This window comes from Heptranchias perlo, chromosome 3 (genome assembly GCF_035084215.1).
Source record: "Heptranchias perlo isolate sHepPer1 chromosome 3, sHepPer1.hap1, whole genome shotgun sequence".
NCBI classification, from domain to species: domain Eukaryota; kingdom Metazoa; phylum Chordata; class Chondrichthyes; order Hexanchiformes; family Hexanchidae; genus Heptranchias; species Heptranchias perlo.
Window position 1 is genome coordinate 14,394,651 of NC_090327.1, and position 16,835 is coordinate 14,411,485.

At 39.9% G+C, this 16,835-nt stretch overlaps 1 protein-coding gene across 3 annotated transcripts; it reads right to left on the minus strand.

Annotated features, from left to right (window-relative positions):
• Positions 1 to 28: 28 nt before the first annotated feature.
• On the minus strand, positions 29 to 16,698 carry prelid3a (PRELI domain containing 3A). Of its 3 annotated transcripts, none has more exons than XM_067974999.1 (6): positions 16,424 to 16,698; positions 11,657 to 11,825; positions 10,265 to 10,354; positions 6,202 to 6,272; positions 5,305 to 5,407; positions 29 to 378 (listed from the first exon to the last, which is right to left on the minus strand). In XM_067974999.1, exons 1-6 carry the CDS (start codon positions 16,453 to 16,455, stop codon positions 307 to 309), a joined length of 537 nt encoding a protein of 178 aa, XP_067831100.1. In that variant the 5' UTR covers positions 16,456 to 16,698; the 3' UTR covers positions 29 to 306. The 3 variants fall into 3 exon arrangements, with proteins under 3 accessions (XP_067831100.1, XP_067831109.1, XP_067831090.1); XM_067975008.1 differs by lacking the exon at positions 16,424 to 16,698 and adding an exon at positions 13,739 to 13,848; XM_067974989.1 differs by lacking the exon at positions 16,424 to 16,698 and adding an exon at positions 13,535 to 13,714.
• Positions 16,699 to 16,835: the final 137 nt, after the last annotated feature.

Sequence of the window (16,835 nt, forward strand, 5' to 3'; positions counted from 1 at the left end):
CTAGTGAAGGATGCTACAAAAACGCATCTTTTTATAAAGAATCCCAAATGTGGCATTCCACATTCACAGGCTTGCCTGCTGTTTATTTTCAGAAATTGAAGTGATCTGAATGCTGTTCAAAACATTCAAGGTCAACTTTGTAGCTTATATTCTTTTTTTTAAAAAAAGGCATGACTTGTACCTTAAAATGACACAGAATGTAAGTTACTAAGGGAATCTCCTGAACAGAAGTCCAAGTGCAGCACAACAATGGGCTAACCATCAGTCTTCGGCAGCTGCTGCAGCCATTGCTGACTTCATGCTTTCTCAGGCAGACACTGCCAATTCTTCAATCTCCACATTTATCTTGCCTAGCACCCACTCCATTGCTTCACAGCCCTGAATGGGAACATATTAGACAGGATTAAACAGAAAATAGGACTGAAGGAGCTAGTGAGCATGAATTTATCAAATATATATATATATTTTTTTTTAAAAAGTGTTCAAACCTTTCATTGCTCAAATGATATATAGAATACATTTAAGTATTAAATCTGAATACTCAGCACCTTAAGACAATGAGGAACTCTTAAATTTTGCAAAGCCACAGAATCCAGTTCTCAAGTCACCCAGTAGAGGGCACTCGACTTGCTACTTGAGAGAATTTAGATAAGTCTGATATCATTACCTGGTTCACAATAGCTCTAAATGTACATTCCCCCAGGATTAGTACCATGTCTGGTGCCCTTTAAACCACAGATATGAGAAAAGTGTCATATGTAAGTGTATTGTAATTTAATTTTTGAGAACCACCCTATCAAAGGATTACTCAGAATATAGCACATACATTGCTTGGATCTAAATCACCAATTTCTATTCAACACAATAGAAAGGCACAAAAATTAGTTTTGTAGCACTAACATACCCAAGACCCGGAGAGTATTGGAAAGCTGCAATGGAATCCAGTACACAAAGGAGTTAAAACACAAGGCATCCGAGCAAATATTTAAGCAAATTGTAGCTATTACACAAATTAAAGCTGAAAACCAGGAGACAAATAAACACACAGCTACATTCAAAAACTCTTTGCAATGCCTAGCTCCTGATTTAATTGATAAAATAAGCTTTTCTATGAAAAGAAAAATATTCTGCAGTTGTATTAGCTATAGTACACAATAGAGTATTTAGTAACAGAGAAAAAAAACGGTTTCCGAATACATGCTTAGCCTACTATTGAGCTGACACAAACTGGAGAGAAGATAATAGTATCACTAGGAGAACAAAGGCAGAATGGCTACAATTATAAAATGGACATTGGATAGATTTCACAACAGAATAGCACCACACAAATTACGCTTCCACCATGCATTCACAGAATCATAAGCAAATACTAGCGTGAAAACAAATCATTTACACAAATAAAAAGCTCAAGGGCAAATTCTACCACTTATGCATCCATTCCAACTTGTGGGTATTAGTATAAAATTGGCATCTTGCCAACGAACAGAAATCTTGATTCTAAAAATAAGTCTACATTATATGAGCTATGCATTGTTTCTCACAACATGCATTAATAAGTATATTTCATAGTTTGCAAAACCCTTGTAAAAGGGTCATCTTGGAGATGATTTTTTTTTTAAAGTAAAAGCTATTCATTCCATCCAGCCTGCTCAATCTACCTGATCATAGATCCACTCAATATAAGAGAATTTCTTTCATAAATACTCCATAATTCCCAAAAGACAATCAAGCAAAAAATATCTGCCGATCACCAATCCCACTAATTAACCCTGATGAGTCACTTGTGGAAAGCATTTCCTTGTTCCTGGCAGCTCATTGAATTCCATGAGGTGTTTCAAGCATGATGTATGTAAGCACTGCACATAGTATTGCACCAAGATTTTCTCAGTCTTTCTACATATGACAATCAAGGTAGGCAAGGAGAAAAAATACTACAGAGAAATGCAAGCTGGTTACAGGATTTGGGAATGAAGTCTACATTACTATTTAGTGGCTGGACTCAAATTAGGTCTAACCTCAAATCAAAGTAAGATAGTTCTGGCAGATTCGGCAATAGTAGTTTTGAGAGCCAGATTTCACTTTGCCACATTAAGAGAGTGTTTTGGCTCCTCTTCTTCTCTCCCTCGAGATTAAAAATTAAGCCTTCTGTATCCAAAGCACTGAATACATTCTCCTCATTTGACAGAAAAATCCAGAGCCAGTAACAATTTATTCTGAACAGAAGGCCGCTACTACTACAATTAAAAAAATCTTTATTTTTTATAGCACCTTATCACTCTAAAATATATCAAGTGCTTCATACAGTAAAATTACTTGAAACAAAGTGCTTCATGCTTGACTCTGATATAGACAAACCTCCTGATGACCTAGGTGTGAAGTCACTAATGCGGCTTGTAAACTGCAGTGTTGGACAGCCCAGGACTCTGGCTTGATTCACTATTGCTACCAAAGTTGGCCCAAGATGAACAGAACCAGTGTTTTAATAACCCACAAAGGACCGATTATTATAATCAATAGATTTTTTTCCAAACATGCAACACTTAGGAAAATGTATATAGCTGAAAGAAAGTCAAACATTCCACATCTTCGATACAAAATAGAAAAAGTTCTAAACTTGATAAACATACAAACTAAGCATGCAGCCCATGCATTGCAAACAGGAGCCTATTCCATGCAATAAAATGTCATTAGGCTATTAGGTATTTCAATAGTTACCACTGGTTAGTACAATTTGTAGAAGTGAAAGCTGTTAGCTAACAGCACTTTCAGAGTTTTGAATTATCCACTCAATAGCATCCCACCCCTAGAGCAACACAGAAGAGACATATCACACACACAAGAACAAATAGAGTTTGCAGTATTTTTACCATATGAAGAAAACAAATCTGTTCAGGATCACTTAAAGAGAAGCAGTCAAATTTAAAAGGAACCAAATAAAATCTTCACATAGTCCTTTAGGTGCTGAATCCCAATGAGCTTTTTCATGTGCATTTAATAGTCATGTAAGGTATTTAGTAATTTCCAATTGTATGGCAATGTCAATTAGATAGAACTACTTGAAAACATTTTCATACAAAGCCAGTATGAATGCAATACAGATGACAGACCTGTTTCAGGTGTTTTGATGCAGGTTCTATGGCAGATATTATCAAATAACCCTTCTATCTGCAATTACCTAAATTCATACAAGTAGAGACTACGACATCTGTGCACATTCACACGTTTACACAACTCACTGTACAGTATGTTTAATCAACTAATGGTACTTTTGAGATTTTGAGGCGCTAAACATTCAGAGTGTTATTTTTCTTCTTTCTGTTTATTTCCTATGGAAGTCAATGTCCTTTATCCGATTAAGCCAATTGGTTTGAATTAGACCATCATTTACCAAACTCTTTAGGAATGATCCGGAGATGGTATCAGACCTCCATGTAGAGAACATCTGGGCAACAGTGATCATAGCATCATCAGATTTAAGTTGATTAGTGAATTTAACATTAATGCTAGGTTTTAGAAAAGGTAAATTTGTAAGAATGAGGGGGTAAGGCTGATTTGGAGATGATACTAGATGGGGAAAACTGCAGTTTTGATGACAAATGGAAGGTTTTAGAGCCACACAAAATGGCCAAGGAAACCATGCATGTCCCTCAGATTAAAAGGGGGATGAATGATAAAATGAAACAAAAATGGCTTAATGGTGATGTCCAAAAACTGAAGAAATACTTTGCCAGATACAAGGAGAATAGCTTATGAGAACAGTTTGTTGAGATTTGGGATTGTTCCCATGGACTGGAGAGAGGTCCATGTGATTCCTAGATTTAACAAAAGGGAGCAAGTTGGAATGTGGGAATGATAGCCCAGTTAGATTGATGTCAGTTACAGGCAAACTGCCAGAAGGTTCTATTAGAGGTGTGCTGTATGATCATTTGGAAAAAGCAGATGTTCTGAGAATCCCAACATGGCTTTTGGAAGTGCAGGTCCTGCCTCAACAACTTGGTCAAATTTTTTGAAGAGATTAAAGTTGATGGATGTTGGTAGCCCAGTTAATATTGCGTACCTTGATTTTTAAATAGCCTTAAATAAAGTGCTGTACAGAAGACGTTAAGTAAGGTTGTATCCTATGGGATTGGCAGTCAAATTTTAAGCTGGATTGTTGTTACATTTGCATTGGTAGAAGGTAAGTTATTAATGGTAGCAGCTCTGCAAGCAATGCGGTCACTAGTGGAATCAGTGTTAGAACCGTTGCTCTTTGTCATCTTTATCAATGATTTTGATCAAGACATCAAGGGTAAAATCTCTCTATTTGTTGATGACACAAAGGTTTGTGCTGGAGTTAGGACTTTAGTCAAAATAACTAGACTGCATGCTGATCTAGATACATTGGGGGCATGAGCTGAGGTGTTGCAACACAGATATATGCATGGTTATGTATTTGGGCTGAGGTCATTCTGTGATGTGTACACAATGCAGGGTTACCTTCTTAATGCTGTGGAACAGGAGAGGAAGCAGTAGTTCATGGAGCACTGAAGGTCCATGACCAGTGTCATGGGATCATAGCAAAATCAAATATAGTGTTAGGATGTACAGCTAGGACAGTTAAATACAAAATTAGAAATACAAGATCTTGGTATGGTTGCATCTAGAATTGTGCCCAGTTTTAGTCCCTTCACAAGCTGGAGGATATTGAGGCTCTGGAGAGGGTCCAGGAGAGCCAGTAGAATGATACCTAATCATAGAGCTTAGTTATTGGGATAGGCTTAGGAAACTGGAGCTTTTTTTTTTTAAGTTGAAGAAATATAGACCTCAAAGGAATATGTAAATGGTCCTGTAAATGATGACGGGAATAGACTCTGTTTGGGTGGATAGGTTATTTAGACTAGATAGGGGAGGGAGGACTGGGGACATCAGCACAACATAAGATAGAGTTAGGTTAAATGCCAGAAAGTACTTCTGGAATAAGTTGCCAGTATGTGTCAGGAGTGTGGATTCATTGCAGGTCTGCAAAAGGAAGCGGGACGACTCCTTACGAAGAGGGCCTAGCCGTGATTGGTGCTATCAGTTACTAGTCTCCTGGAGCTTTCTTGATTGACCTATAGAGATGGGAGAGGAATTTCTCAGATTTTTTTTTCCTTAAATGGCTTAAGGTTTATTTCCTGTTACCTAGCTGGTTGATGGCAAGTATTTTTCCAATATCTAAAGATTAGAAGCACTTGGATTGCAAAAGGTTCAATTCCTATTCAGAAGAGTTATGGCATTGTATAGACCAAAAATACAAATCTATTTAAAATGAATCTGCACACGTACCTTTCTAGCATTAGCAGAAATTGTGTTGGCCATTAATCCTTCCAAATAGCTACTTAAGCTAACTCCTTTCACTGTGATAATTGCCTCCTGGGTCAAAATGGTCCTAAAAGTCAAAAATGTTTACACAACTGTTGAGTGAACCAATATTTCAGTTGTAGAGATACTATTAAATCCAAATATTCATATTTTAAATATCTTGGCATGCTTAAATGTAAAAAATGTTTGCATTTACTAATAGGATGTCCTTATACTCCAAAACTTTGGTTTACTGTATGTAAAATTTCTTCATTTTGGTTTTAATCTATTTCCCTCCCCAGTTCCTTATTTTTTTAACAGCATTCCCAAAAATTGACTTGCCAACTAGCATATTTCCATAAATCTGAATTTGAGTTTCAAGATTTGGTTATTTGACCCTTTCAAGAACACAAGATAGTAGCATTTGGTGCAGTAAGTAACATTATCCGATCCAATGAAAATCACAAAAGTGTCTTTTAAAAAAAAATGAAATTCCTCTGCCAACTGTGATGGACAGCCTAGTTCCCCATTTCAGTTCTGGTCTATCCACAATTTCTCCCTGGTCTTTCCATCTGCTTTGTCATATCCTTGCATTTCAGCAACCTTGTCATCTGTGTTCAGGCAAGATCCTGCATTAGCTCAATCCAATTGAAAATTAAAATTCATAGCTCCTCAAATCTCAATCCGCCATCTCCCATTAAACAAAATACAATGTTTAAAACAAACAGTTTGATGTAAATTGTTAGGTTATAGCATTTAAACTTTGCTTCTTTAGATAGATAAAAATATCAAAAAAGCTAGATATAACCAGTAAGACAAATTAAAACTGAATGCTATCTAGTAATATTGATAAAAAACATACAGAACACACATTCAACTCACTTTTCTGGATTCTCAGGATGAGGTCGATATATCAGTCTTTCATCTACTGACACAAGGTTAGTAAGAGTTATCTGTGACAAAAAAATTGAACAGGATTGGATCACAAGAGAAATGATGTATTCCCAATCACAGAATCTTAACTGTTCGTTCAACATCAAGTATATAGAATCCGAGGGCTGTGCACGAACAAAAAAAAGTTTGTTCAAACATTAAAACCCCTGCCTCACCTTCTTTGAACAGTTTGAGTTTAAAGCAAATACCATATAGTGCGATGACTGTGTAGCCCCGTACTGGAGTTTCCACCAGTATTGGGAAAGGGTAGTAATTGTAAGTCACTTTTGGAGAGAAGAAAGGAAAAGCGAAGACATTTCTACTTTTCAGTCCAAGTTCGTCGAATTATTGGATCATGGGATAAGCCTACCCTCAGCCTGAGAGAAGATCCTATCCATTTTGAGAGTTTTGAACCCATTGCTACAATGGATTCTAGATAACCAGTTGTTTTTGAAGCTTCCTAAACAACATCGTGCTGTTCCAGTATACCCATGACATGGACGACTGCCCAAGTATGACCTAGCCACAAAAAACAGGATAAGTCTAACAAGGGCAATTACCATCATACCAGCCTCCTCCCTAGTAGAGTGATGGAGGGAGTCAATAGCAAAATTAAGTAAAATCTACTCACCAACACTCAAGTGTTCCAGCAGAACCATTCGGCTCCAGATCTTATCATAGGCATGGATACAAGAGGTGAATGGCAGAGAAGAGGCGTGATTATCTGCCCTCAATGAGGCAGCATTTAATGGAGTACAGCACCTAAGAGCTCTAGCAAAACTACAGTCATAGGGGTCAGGTGGCTGGAGTCATACCTGACACAAAGACTGTCACAGGCCAATCATCACAACCCCAGGATATCACTGCAAGAACTCCTCAGGGAAGAGTCCTTGGCCCAACCGACTTCAGCTGCTTCATCAATCACCTTGCCTCCATTATAACATTAAGAATGGGGCTTTTCACTGAAGATTTTACAGTGAACAGCTCCATTCACAACTCCTCTGATAACGAAGCAGCCCATGCTGGCCTACAGCAGCACATGGACAACATCCAGGGGTCGGCTGACAATTGGTGGGTAACATTCACACCACATTAGTGGCAGGTAATGAGGTTAGATACATAGGGAGGGGGCGAGGCCATGGAGGGATCTGAAAACAGTGATGAGAATTTTAAATGCGGACCGGTAGCCAATATAGGTCAACGAGCATTTAAAATTCTCATCACTGTTTCCAGATCCCTCCATGGCCTCGCCCCTCCCTATCTATCTAAATTCCTCCACTCCTACAACCTTCTAAGAATTTTGTGTTCCTCCAATTCTGGCCTCTTGTGCATCGCCGACTTCCATCGCTGCACCATTGGTGGCCTTGTCTTCAATTGTCTAGCTCGTAAGCTCTGGAATTCCCTCCCAAAACTTCTCTGCTTCTCTTAAAAGACTCCTTAAAACCTACCTCTTTGACCAAGCTTTTGGTCACCTGTCCTAACGTCTCCTTCTTTGGCTCAGTGATTACACTCCTGTAAAGAGCCTTGGGATGTTCTACTACATTAAAGTCACTATACAAATGCAAGTTGTTGTTTCTGCTGCATTTATGGGTGAACGGGAAATACTACTCAAGAAGCCCAACACCATCCTAGATAATACAGATCACTTGATTTGCACCCCTAGCCATTGCACTCAGTATCCACCTCCTCCATCGCAGGTTCACTGTGACTGCAGTGTGTATGAACTATAGGAGGCACTGCGGCAACTCACGAAGGTCACTTTCACAACACGTCCCTCCTCTGCAATCTCTACAACTGAGAAGGACAAAAGCAGCCATGTCATGGGAGTATCATCATCTCCAAATCAACCATTCTGCTTTGGACATAAGCTGCTGTTCCTTCATTGCTGCTGTGTCAATATCCTGGAATTCCCTACCTAATAACATTAGGTTATTACCTAATAACATTGAATACGGAGTTGGGATGTCTTGCTAAAGTTGTACAAGACATTAGTAAGGCCACACTTGGAATACTGTGTACAGTTCTGGTCACCCTGTTATAGAAAGGATATTATTAAACTAGAAAGAGTGCAGAAAAGATTTACTAGGATGCTACCGGGACTTGATGGTTTGACTTATAGGGAGAGGTTGGATAGACTGAGACTTTTTTCCCTGGAGAGTAGGAGGTTTAGGGGTGATCTTATAGAAGTCTATAAAATAATGAGGGGCATAGATAAGGTAGATAGTCAAAATCTTTTCCCAAAGGTAGGGGAGTCTATAACGAGGGGGCATAGATTTAAGGTGAGAGGGGAGAGATACAAAAGGGTCCAGAGGGGCAACTTTTTCACTCAAAGGGTGGTGAGTGTCTGGAACGAGCTGCCAGAGGCAGTAGTAGAGGAGAGTACAATTTTGTCTTTTAAAAAGCATTTGGACAGTTACATGGGTAAGATGGGTATAGAGGGATATGGGCCAAGTGCAGGCAATTGGGACTAGCTTAGTGGTATAAACTGGGCGACATGGACATGTTGGGCCGAAGGGCCTGTTTCCATGTTGTAAACTTCTATGATTCTATTGTGGGAGCACCATCAGCACAAGGACTGCAACGTTCAAGGAGGAGGCACAGTACCATTTTCTCAGAGCAACAAATGTGAGCAAGCCGGTGTCACCCACATCCAGAGAACAAAGAGACAAAAAGTACAGTACCATCTACTTGTCTTCTCTGAATAAAGGAAGATCTGGTAGATTCTCTTGTCAGAACATCCAAGATTTTTATACATTTTTGTGAAGCAGAGTATCGAGCTACATTCCTCACATTTGCACCAAAGCCTCATCTGTCGAATCACTTTGAGCAACTCGTTTATGAATAAATTCAACTCGATGTGCTTGGGAAGAAGCTTGTACTCATTGCTCTGCAATTAAAGGTGTCTACCCTAGGTATTTAATCTTAATACTATTTCTGGAGCCCAGGTGTTTTCCGCGCATTTGAAATTTAATAAACTGAGTCTATACCTGAAAAACCACAGGGAAATTTAGCTATAGGTTGTAAAAACAGAGGATTAACAGTGTCATGGAATCTCTGTAGAGTACATCAGGTCTGCACAAGACTAGTACAAATTACTGATGCTGTATTGTGGAAGCTCACAAGCATAAAGCAAGATAAAAGCCTGGGAAGGCATACGATGTGGATAAATTCACCTGGTTCATAAATATGCATGCTTAAAGATTTCATTTTTCAGAGAAATGTCTCTTTAGAGTTTAAGTAGACATTACTTCAAAAAGCTTCATGAAGCACCAGTAAAATCTAAAAACCAAAGAGATGGTCCCAAAAAGTTCAAAAAGAGAACAGAACTTCCTTTCAGACACAGGTAGTTTACGTGGAGGTAATGGATATGATCAACACCAATGTTACGGTGCTGATCAGCAGCAAGAGGACCTGGCCTTGGCTGAGGAATCCACATGCTGATGTGCTTCTTAAAGAAAGAAATTGCCTTTATATTGCGCCTTTCATAATCTCAGGGCGTGTCAAAAAACTTCACAGCCAACTAAATACTTCTGAAGTGCAGCCACTGTTGTATGCAGGAATTATTTCCCTGAAAACATGTAAGGGATAAATATTCCTCTCCAACAACATTCTCACTCCATTATCCTCGACCTTTCCTGTCCTATTTCCTCACCAGTAAATTGTTGCAATAACCTGTACTTGAGCAAGATCCTCACCAGTCTTAAACAACTTGAATCATACCAGAGGTTCATCCAATTCTGTCAAAGCTGATGCAAATCTCAGGCCTGTTAGTGCCTATGACTTCAAAGAGCTCGAGATGTCATTTACAAAGAGGTCATTTGTAAGGATGGAGGAGAGCACCTAATTCAATAAAAGCGACAGTATTCCTGGTGTTTCTATTGTCAAATAACACCAGTTTCTAATTTTTAAAAGTTGCATGGAGGAGGAAGAAAAATTGAGTACATGTACATGTACATGTACATGACTATATGGTTGTTCCATTGTATTAGGAGTTTCAAAGTCATGTACTTACATTAGAAGAACTGAGTTCCATTTTCCGTTCAACTGGGTCTACAACAGAATGTTCTTTAATGTACGTTGTGGTCCTATTTGTACCCAAGATCTAGTTTTAAAAAAATTACAAGGGTTATTATATGAAGCTAACCCACTGTTGCATTTATTGTGTTTCAATTTCTGTATAATGTTGTCAAATTCCATTGAATGCAGAACCAGAATGTGATGCAAATGTAAGGAATAAAGTGTACTTAATCCTACACACGTCTATTGCAGTTTTTTTAAAAACTGAATTACATTTCCCTAAAAGAAAATGTAATTACCGGGGATATGTACTTATAGCACAGTGCGCGCTGGATTAACATAGATGAAGAAATTTCCTTACAACACATCTTACTGCAAACACTGAAAACACAGCCACATTTATAATATGTTTACAAATCATTCTAAGACTAGCTAGCTACAAAATATTTGCACTGAGTCTGAAAACTTCCTGGTGTGGTTAATTGGTGTTTGTGCTGTCACTACAGAGGAATGTTATACCTAATGCAAGAGTTTGTAAAAAAAGAAATCCCCACAACCTAAATAAAATGCAGCAGAAAATTCACCCTGAAAAAAAATTGTTCACCCTTCTTTATAATACTTTACCAGGGAACCTTTAGACAACATGACAAACATTTCAATACCTTCCAAGAACGGTCAGTTACTCTACCACTCAAAATCTTCAGATTATATATGAGGGTTTAGGCAAGTTGGCTTAGTTACTTGTAGCTTTACACTGAAAATCAGAGACTTTAACCCCCAAGAACAGTTGGGTTGGAGTTAAAAATAATTGATTTTTGGGTCACAAACGCAACCCGTCTCCATTTCCGGGTTTAACATGGACGCGTAAAAGTACAGGCTTCTCACTGGGAATGCAAAGTCAGAAAATTTTGCTGTCCCGACCCAAAAAACAACTATTTTTAACATCCCATCCACCAGTTCTTGGGGATTAAAATTACCCCCCATGTATTTTCAAATAAATTACCTGACATTCTCATCATTGTGCTGGAAATGACGTCAACATCATTAATTAAAACATTAATTATGAATTAAATACAAGAAGTTTACTAAAAGCAATCAAAGTCACAAATCAAAGTCTAAGTCACCATGTCCCATCAATTTTCATATGGGAAAATATTTCAGTTTAATAATTTTCCAGATTTAATTCAGAAACCAGGTTGCTCTGCACGACCTTTTGACAGTCCGATTGTGCCAAATTTCTAGAAATTTGTACGTTAACAGATCCATATAAATGAAGATCTTGGACCTTAAAAGCTCCCACTGATTTTGACTATTTTGGACAAACAACACTAACCAATATCAAAATAAAAGCTGAAAATAATGTACAAAATGTTGCTGACATACTTACAGCCTTAACAATGCTGGGGAGTCCCCACTCAGTACTAAGCAGACGTTGGCTATGCAATCTTCCTTGAGTATCGAGATTTCTCTCCAACACATCCACTCCCACTACGCTGGGATTCATGGGATTAGGGTATTTTCGCATGGCAGCTTTGATGACCGTCTCCCATGGATGGCTAAAAGGACATAAAAACAAACATAAGCACATCTAATATAAACTGGCACAACTATACACGAAACGGAAGGAAAGAAGCGGGTGCAAAAGAAATGCATTTCACAGAAAGGGAATTCCAAAACTATCACCCAAGACAGGCTTATGGTCTGCTAAGATGCAGGTATACAAGAGATATGCCACCTCCCATCCCCACTTTAAATTTTCACTTGCACTGCAAAATAAGACAAGGCAGTACACCACAGTATAGAAATTAACTGTAAAAATATTAGGCAGTTTAATTCTAGCAGAAAATACAGGGGTTTCCTTTTTCTATACCAGAGCCTGTTCCACATCACATTTGTTCACAAAAATGTATTGTATTTTTCCCATAATCTATACCAAATGAACTAGTAGCACTGTGTGTTATATGACCTGAAATTATGCAGCATCACACAATTATTACCTTATCTCTAACTCACTCAGTCTAAAAAAAACACAAATGTTTGCATGGATAAGTAATTTGTTTCCTCTCCTGGTCTTCTAACTAGGTGCACGCTAGGTGATCTGTATGATCACACCTAAGTCAGAAAGAACTCTTCAAACTAATTTTCACTTTTTCAAATGGGAATATGTAAGTGGACAGAACAACAGCAGATGAAATTTAATACTGACAAATGTAAGGTACACATTGGAAAGAAAATCAGGCAACACACTACTCCATGAATGATGCTGAAATAGCAATGGATGAAGTTGAAAAAGACAAAGAATAAAGAAAGACTTGCACCTTTCATAACCTCAGGACATCCCAAAGCACTTTACAGCCAAATAAGTATTTTTGAAGTGTAGTCAGTGTTGTAATGTAGGAAATGCGGCAGCCAATTTGCGCACAGTATGGTCCCACAAACAGCGATGTGATAATGACCAGATAATCTGTTTTAGTGATGTTGGTTGAGGGATAAATATTGGTCAGGGCACCAGGAGAACTCCCCAGCTCTTCCTTGAATAGTGCCACGTGATCTTTTACATCCAACCGAGAGGGAATACGGGGCTTTGGCTTAACATCTCATCCGAAAGATGAGCTCTCCCTCAATACTGCACTGAAGTGTTGGCCTAGATTACTTGATCAAGGCTCTGGAGTGGAACTTGAACCCACTGCTTTCTGACTCAGAAGCGAGAGTGCTACCCACTGAGCCAAGGCTGGCACCTAACAACCACTACTCGGGGCTGGAATTTTGAGTTTTAGACAGGTTGGATCTACCTGCAGTCTGAACCTATTACCCAGACAGCATAACTAGGTTCTCTGTCACATCTGTTCCCCAGATGAACTACAAGGGGTTGGGCACAGCTGGATAAGGGATGCACTAAACAATTAAAACGCCTTCCAAGGGGACATTTTATTTGTTTACACATACACCCTTTTTCAAAAATAGCAAACGCTCCTTCAGTAGCGCAGACCCTCTTGCAGTTCGTGAGGAGATATTTTGTAACGCATTTTTTTTGCGCAAAATACGTTCAGTTACAGCCACAAGCTAAGGTTTTCAAGAGTAAAACAGAATTGTGCAAAGACAGTCAACACCCGCTTCATACCCATTCCCTACACCCACCCTCCCTGGCCACTGAGACCCATACCCGTTAGTTCAGTGGGACGAGCCGGACCTCCCTCTCTCTCTCTCTCGTCCCGGGCCCGATTTAAATACCCCCCACCCCCGCTCAGATTCTCTTGAAATTCACCTGAACATGTGCTCCGAGCTCCAAATCTTCATGTCGCCGCTGAACAGGCCGCACTCTGGTCCCAACAGTGCCGTTAAATCAGCCGAGCTCTCTCTCCCCTGCCCACCCCTCACTGCTGCCGCTAACAGGCCCGCCACCGTCGGTGACTGAAAGCGGTCAAACAACCGCGCGCGCTCGCTCTCTCTCTCTCTCTCTCCCCCTCACCTGGCGCCGTTACTCTCCGCTCAAGCGTGACTGAAGCCGGTAGAGAAATCGGGAACTCTGCTGCACTCCTGTCGCGCTCGCCGCCTCTCGCGCCGCCCCCCCATGCCATGCCATGCATGCACGCGCGCGCTCGCCGCCGCCTCTCGCGCCGCCCCCCCATGCCATGCACGCACGCGCGCGCTCGCCGCCGCCTCTCGCGCCGCCCCCCCATGCCATGCATGCACGCGCGCGCTCGCCGCCGCCTCTCGCGCCGCCCCCCCATGCCATGCATGCGCGCGCGCGCTCGCCGCCGCCTCTCGCGCCGCCCACCGTTAGCGACCTCGATTACGTCATCCACCTCCCAACGCACGCTCTCACCCCATTCAATTCCTGATGTGGAGATGCCGGTGATGGACTGGGGTTGACAATTGTAAACAATTTTACAACACCAAGTTATAGTCCAACAATTTTATTTTAAATTCACAAGCTTTCGGAGGCTTCCTCCTTCCTCAGGTGAGCGATGTGAAAATCGTTCACCTGACGAAGGAGGTAGCCTCCGAAAGCTTGTGAATTTAAAATAAAATTGCTGGACTATAACTTGGTGTTGTAAAATTGTTTACAATTGTCAACCCCAGTTTACAACATTCAATTCCTGCCAAGGCTCTCCGTTTGCACGGTACGGTTAGTATGTAAATTCATGTGATCACTTGCTTGATTTGTGTAAAGCTAAGATTAAAAGTCAAAACAAAAACCGACAACTGCGCAACTTCACGAATTAAGGAGGTAATAACTGTTCTAATTATAATTTAAATTTTTTTAATTTTTAAAGGTAATACAAAGTCAGCATAATTAAAATAGAGTACACATATACAGTCAAGCAAGAACCCTTCACCCAAGAGAAGGAAAATTATACCAGAAATGGTTCATCCATGTGCTATTCTGTCTAAACATTTGGGTCCAACTGGCACAATATTTTCATTCCACTCAAAAAGTAGGTACTTCAGCTATTATACACATGAACTTTACAAGGGTGGATGATACAAACTCGTTTCTACATCTTAGATAATGCCCCATTCCATCTTTCAAACCAACTTCCCTTCATATCCCCTGTCTAAAAAGAGTAGAAACATATGCACTTTCCACACACTTATTCCTTAAAGAGGAACGAGTCTTTTGTCAAAGTGTATCTATCTATTAAGAAATTATTGACCTTTAGAAAAGCATCATATTACTTAACTGAATAAACATCCACCACATTAGGTATGCTTATATTCAGGCCGTTCTGTTAATGTCACTGCTGGGGAGGAATCTTGATCATCCTGGAGTAGGCCCATTCATTTTGATGGCAGCAGTGACTTCAAACTGACCGAGGACATCATCTGAAGCCATCCATTTCCAAGGAAAACTACCTTCTGGGTATCTTTAATATAATCTTCACAATATAGTAATTGAAATTACCAATTAAACTCTCCCAATAAACTCAGCAAATTTAATCTAGGCATAACCGACCATGTAGGAAGGTTCCAGCTTTGATCCTTGGTCTGTGTTGAGCTACCTAATCAAGTCAGTGGTAGGGGAAATACTCCTGATTGCTATTCAAGTACCCCTGCTGGGAGTGGCCGTGTCTGCATTTTTGCATAGGACTGTATTTGTTTCTCCCATGATCAAATAGTATACTGACGCTCATCATCAAGGCTCACACATGAATAATAGTCACTTGGGTGAGATATTGGACGGTGCCCACTGCCCACGGAACCATACTCAAGCAGAGAGGGAAAAGAACAGGACAGACCCTGCTGAGAAAATGGAGAGGAAAAAAGTTGCTGATGTCTATAATAGTGCATCAAATTCGATTAATGGTTTGACAGGCACCATGCTTCCAAGAGCCACAAATATTTTAAAACGTTCTAACACTAAATACTGAGAACACCTGAAAAGCTACTTATCAAAAAGAGGAATGTTGTTTGGGCTCCTGTTTATCATCCATTTTATACTGATTGTATTTTTGTCTGCCCCTCTAACCATTAATGGAATTTGATGCAGTAAGAGATTCCAGGTCACTTTAAACTCTTTCACTCATATGACCTGGCCAAAGATCAGTGAAAGGCTTGCGAGCAGAATACTGTATCAAACTAGAACATGATCTTCCATTTCCAACTTTTCTGTTTCAAAACTGAAAACATTGGTAAGCAGCAGTTAAAAGAGAAAAATAGGCTAACGTTTAGGCTGAGACACTTCCTAGGATGATTCCCACCTGAAGTGTTAACTGATATTTCGGTTTCCGATGTTGATTAATCTGTGCCGTTTGCTTTTGTTACTTCCAGCATTCAACGATTTTTTAAAAATCGTGCTGTAATCAATGTTTCGCTGATGCTCAGTCTGCTGTAATTTAACCTCTGTTATAGAGTCTTCCATAAAAGAGTTTGATTTGATTTATTATTTGGAACTCCTGAGATCGCTTGTTGCGAAATAATCCGATGTCAGCCCTTGTGCTTTTTCGACGACTATGCTGATAAAATGTCCTGCAACCTCTTGCTACGTTTACAGGACAAGTCACGGCTCTTTTGGCCTGTCCTATCGAATCTCACACACTAGGAGTGAAAGTCATTTCATTTATAAAATGTAACATATCTGGATTTATCGCACTGAAAAAACAAACAAACTGCAATCTCGTAATTTTAGATGCGTTTTTGTAATCTACCTCACCCTTTGTGATGATACATCTCACTCCTTAACATTTCGGCCCGACGTTGACAGCTTTGGTTAGTCTGATCACACACAATGTTGACAGGTCTTGTCACACAGCAAGCAAGAATTTGGCAGTGGCCACTATAAAAGCTGATAGTCGGGCAAATAGGGTTCAATGTCAACAATAAAAAGAAAAATGAAAAAAAGCAGGAAAAAAATAAATATGAAACAACAAGAAAAATATCGACAAATACGGTAAAACAAAGTATGGAGAAAGCCCATCGCAGGCTACCTGGGCTTGGGCTCGGGTCAAGTTGACTTTGTTGAGAGGGTTTGTGATGACGTAACTGTGCGAGGGAGATGACGACCGGTGGGAGGGGCGAGGGTTGGTGTTTGCGTGATGACGTAATACGCACCCGCTGGACACGTG

Excerpts from the sequence above, each read along its gene's own strand:
- prelid3a (XM_067974999.1), bottom strand. The coding sequence starts at position 16,455 with ATGTTAAGGAGTGAGATGTATCATCACAAAGG. Across the intron at positions 10,355-11,656 it reads TCCCCAGCATTGTTAAGGCT|ATCTTGGGTACAAATAGGAC; the intron begins GTAAGTATGTCA and ends TTTTAAAACTAG. Across the intron at positions 379-5,304 it reads TTTCTGCTAATGCTAGAAAG|GGCTGTGAAGCAATGGAGTG; the intron begins GTACGTGTGCAG and ends GTTCCCATTCAG.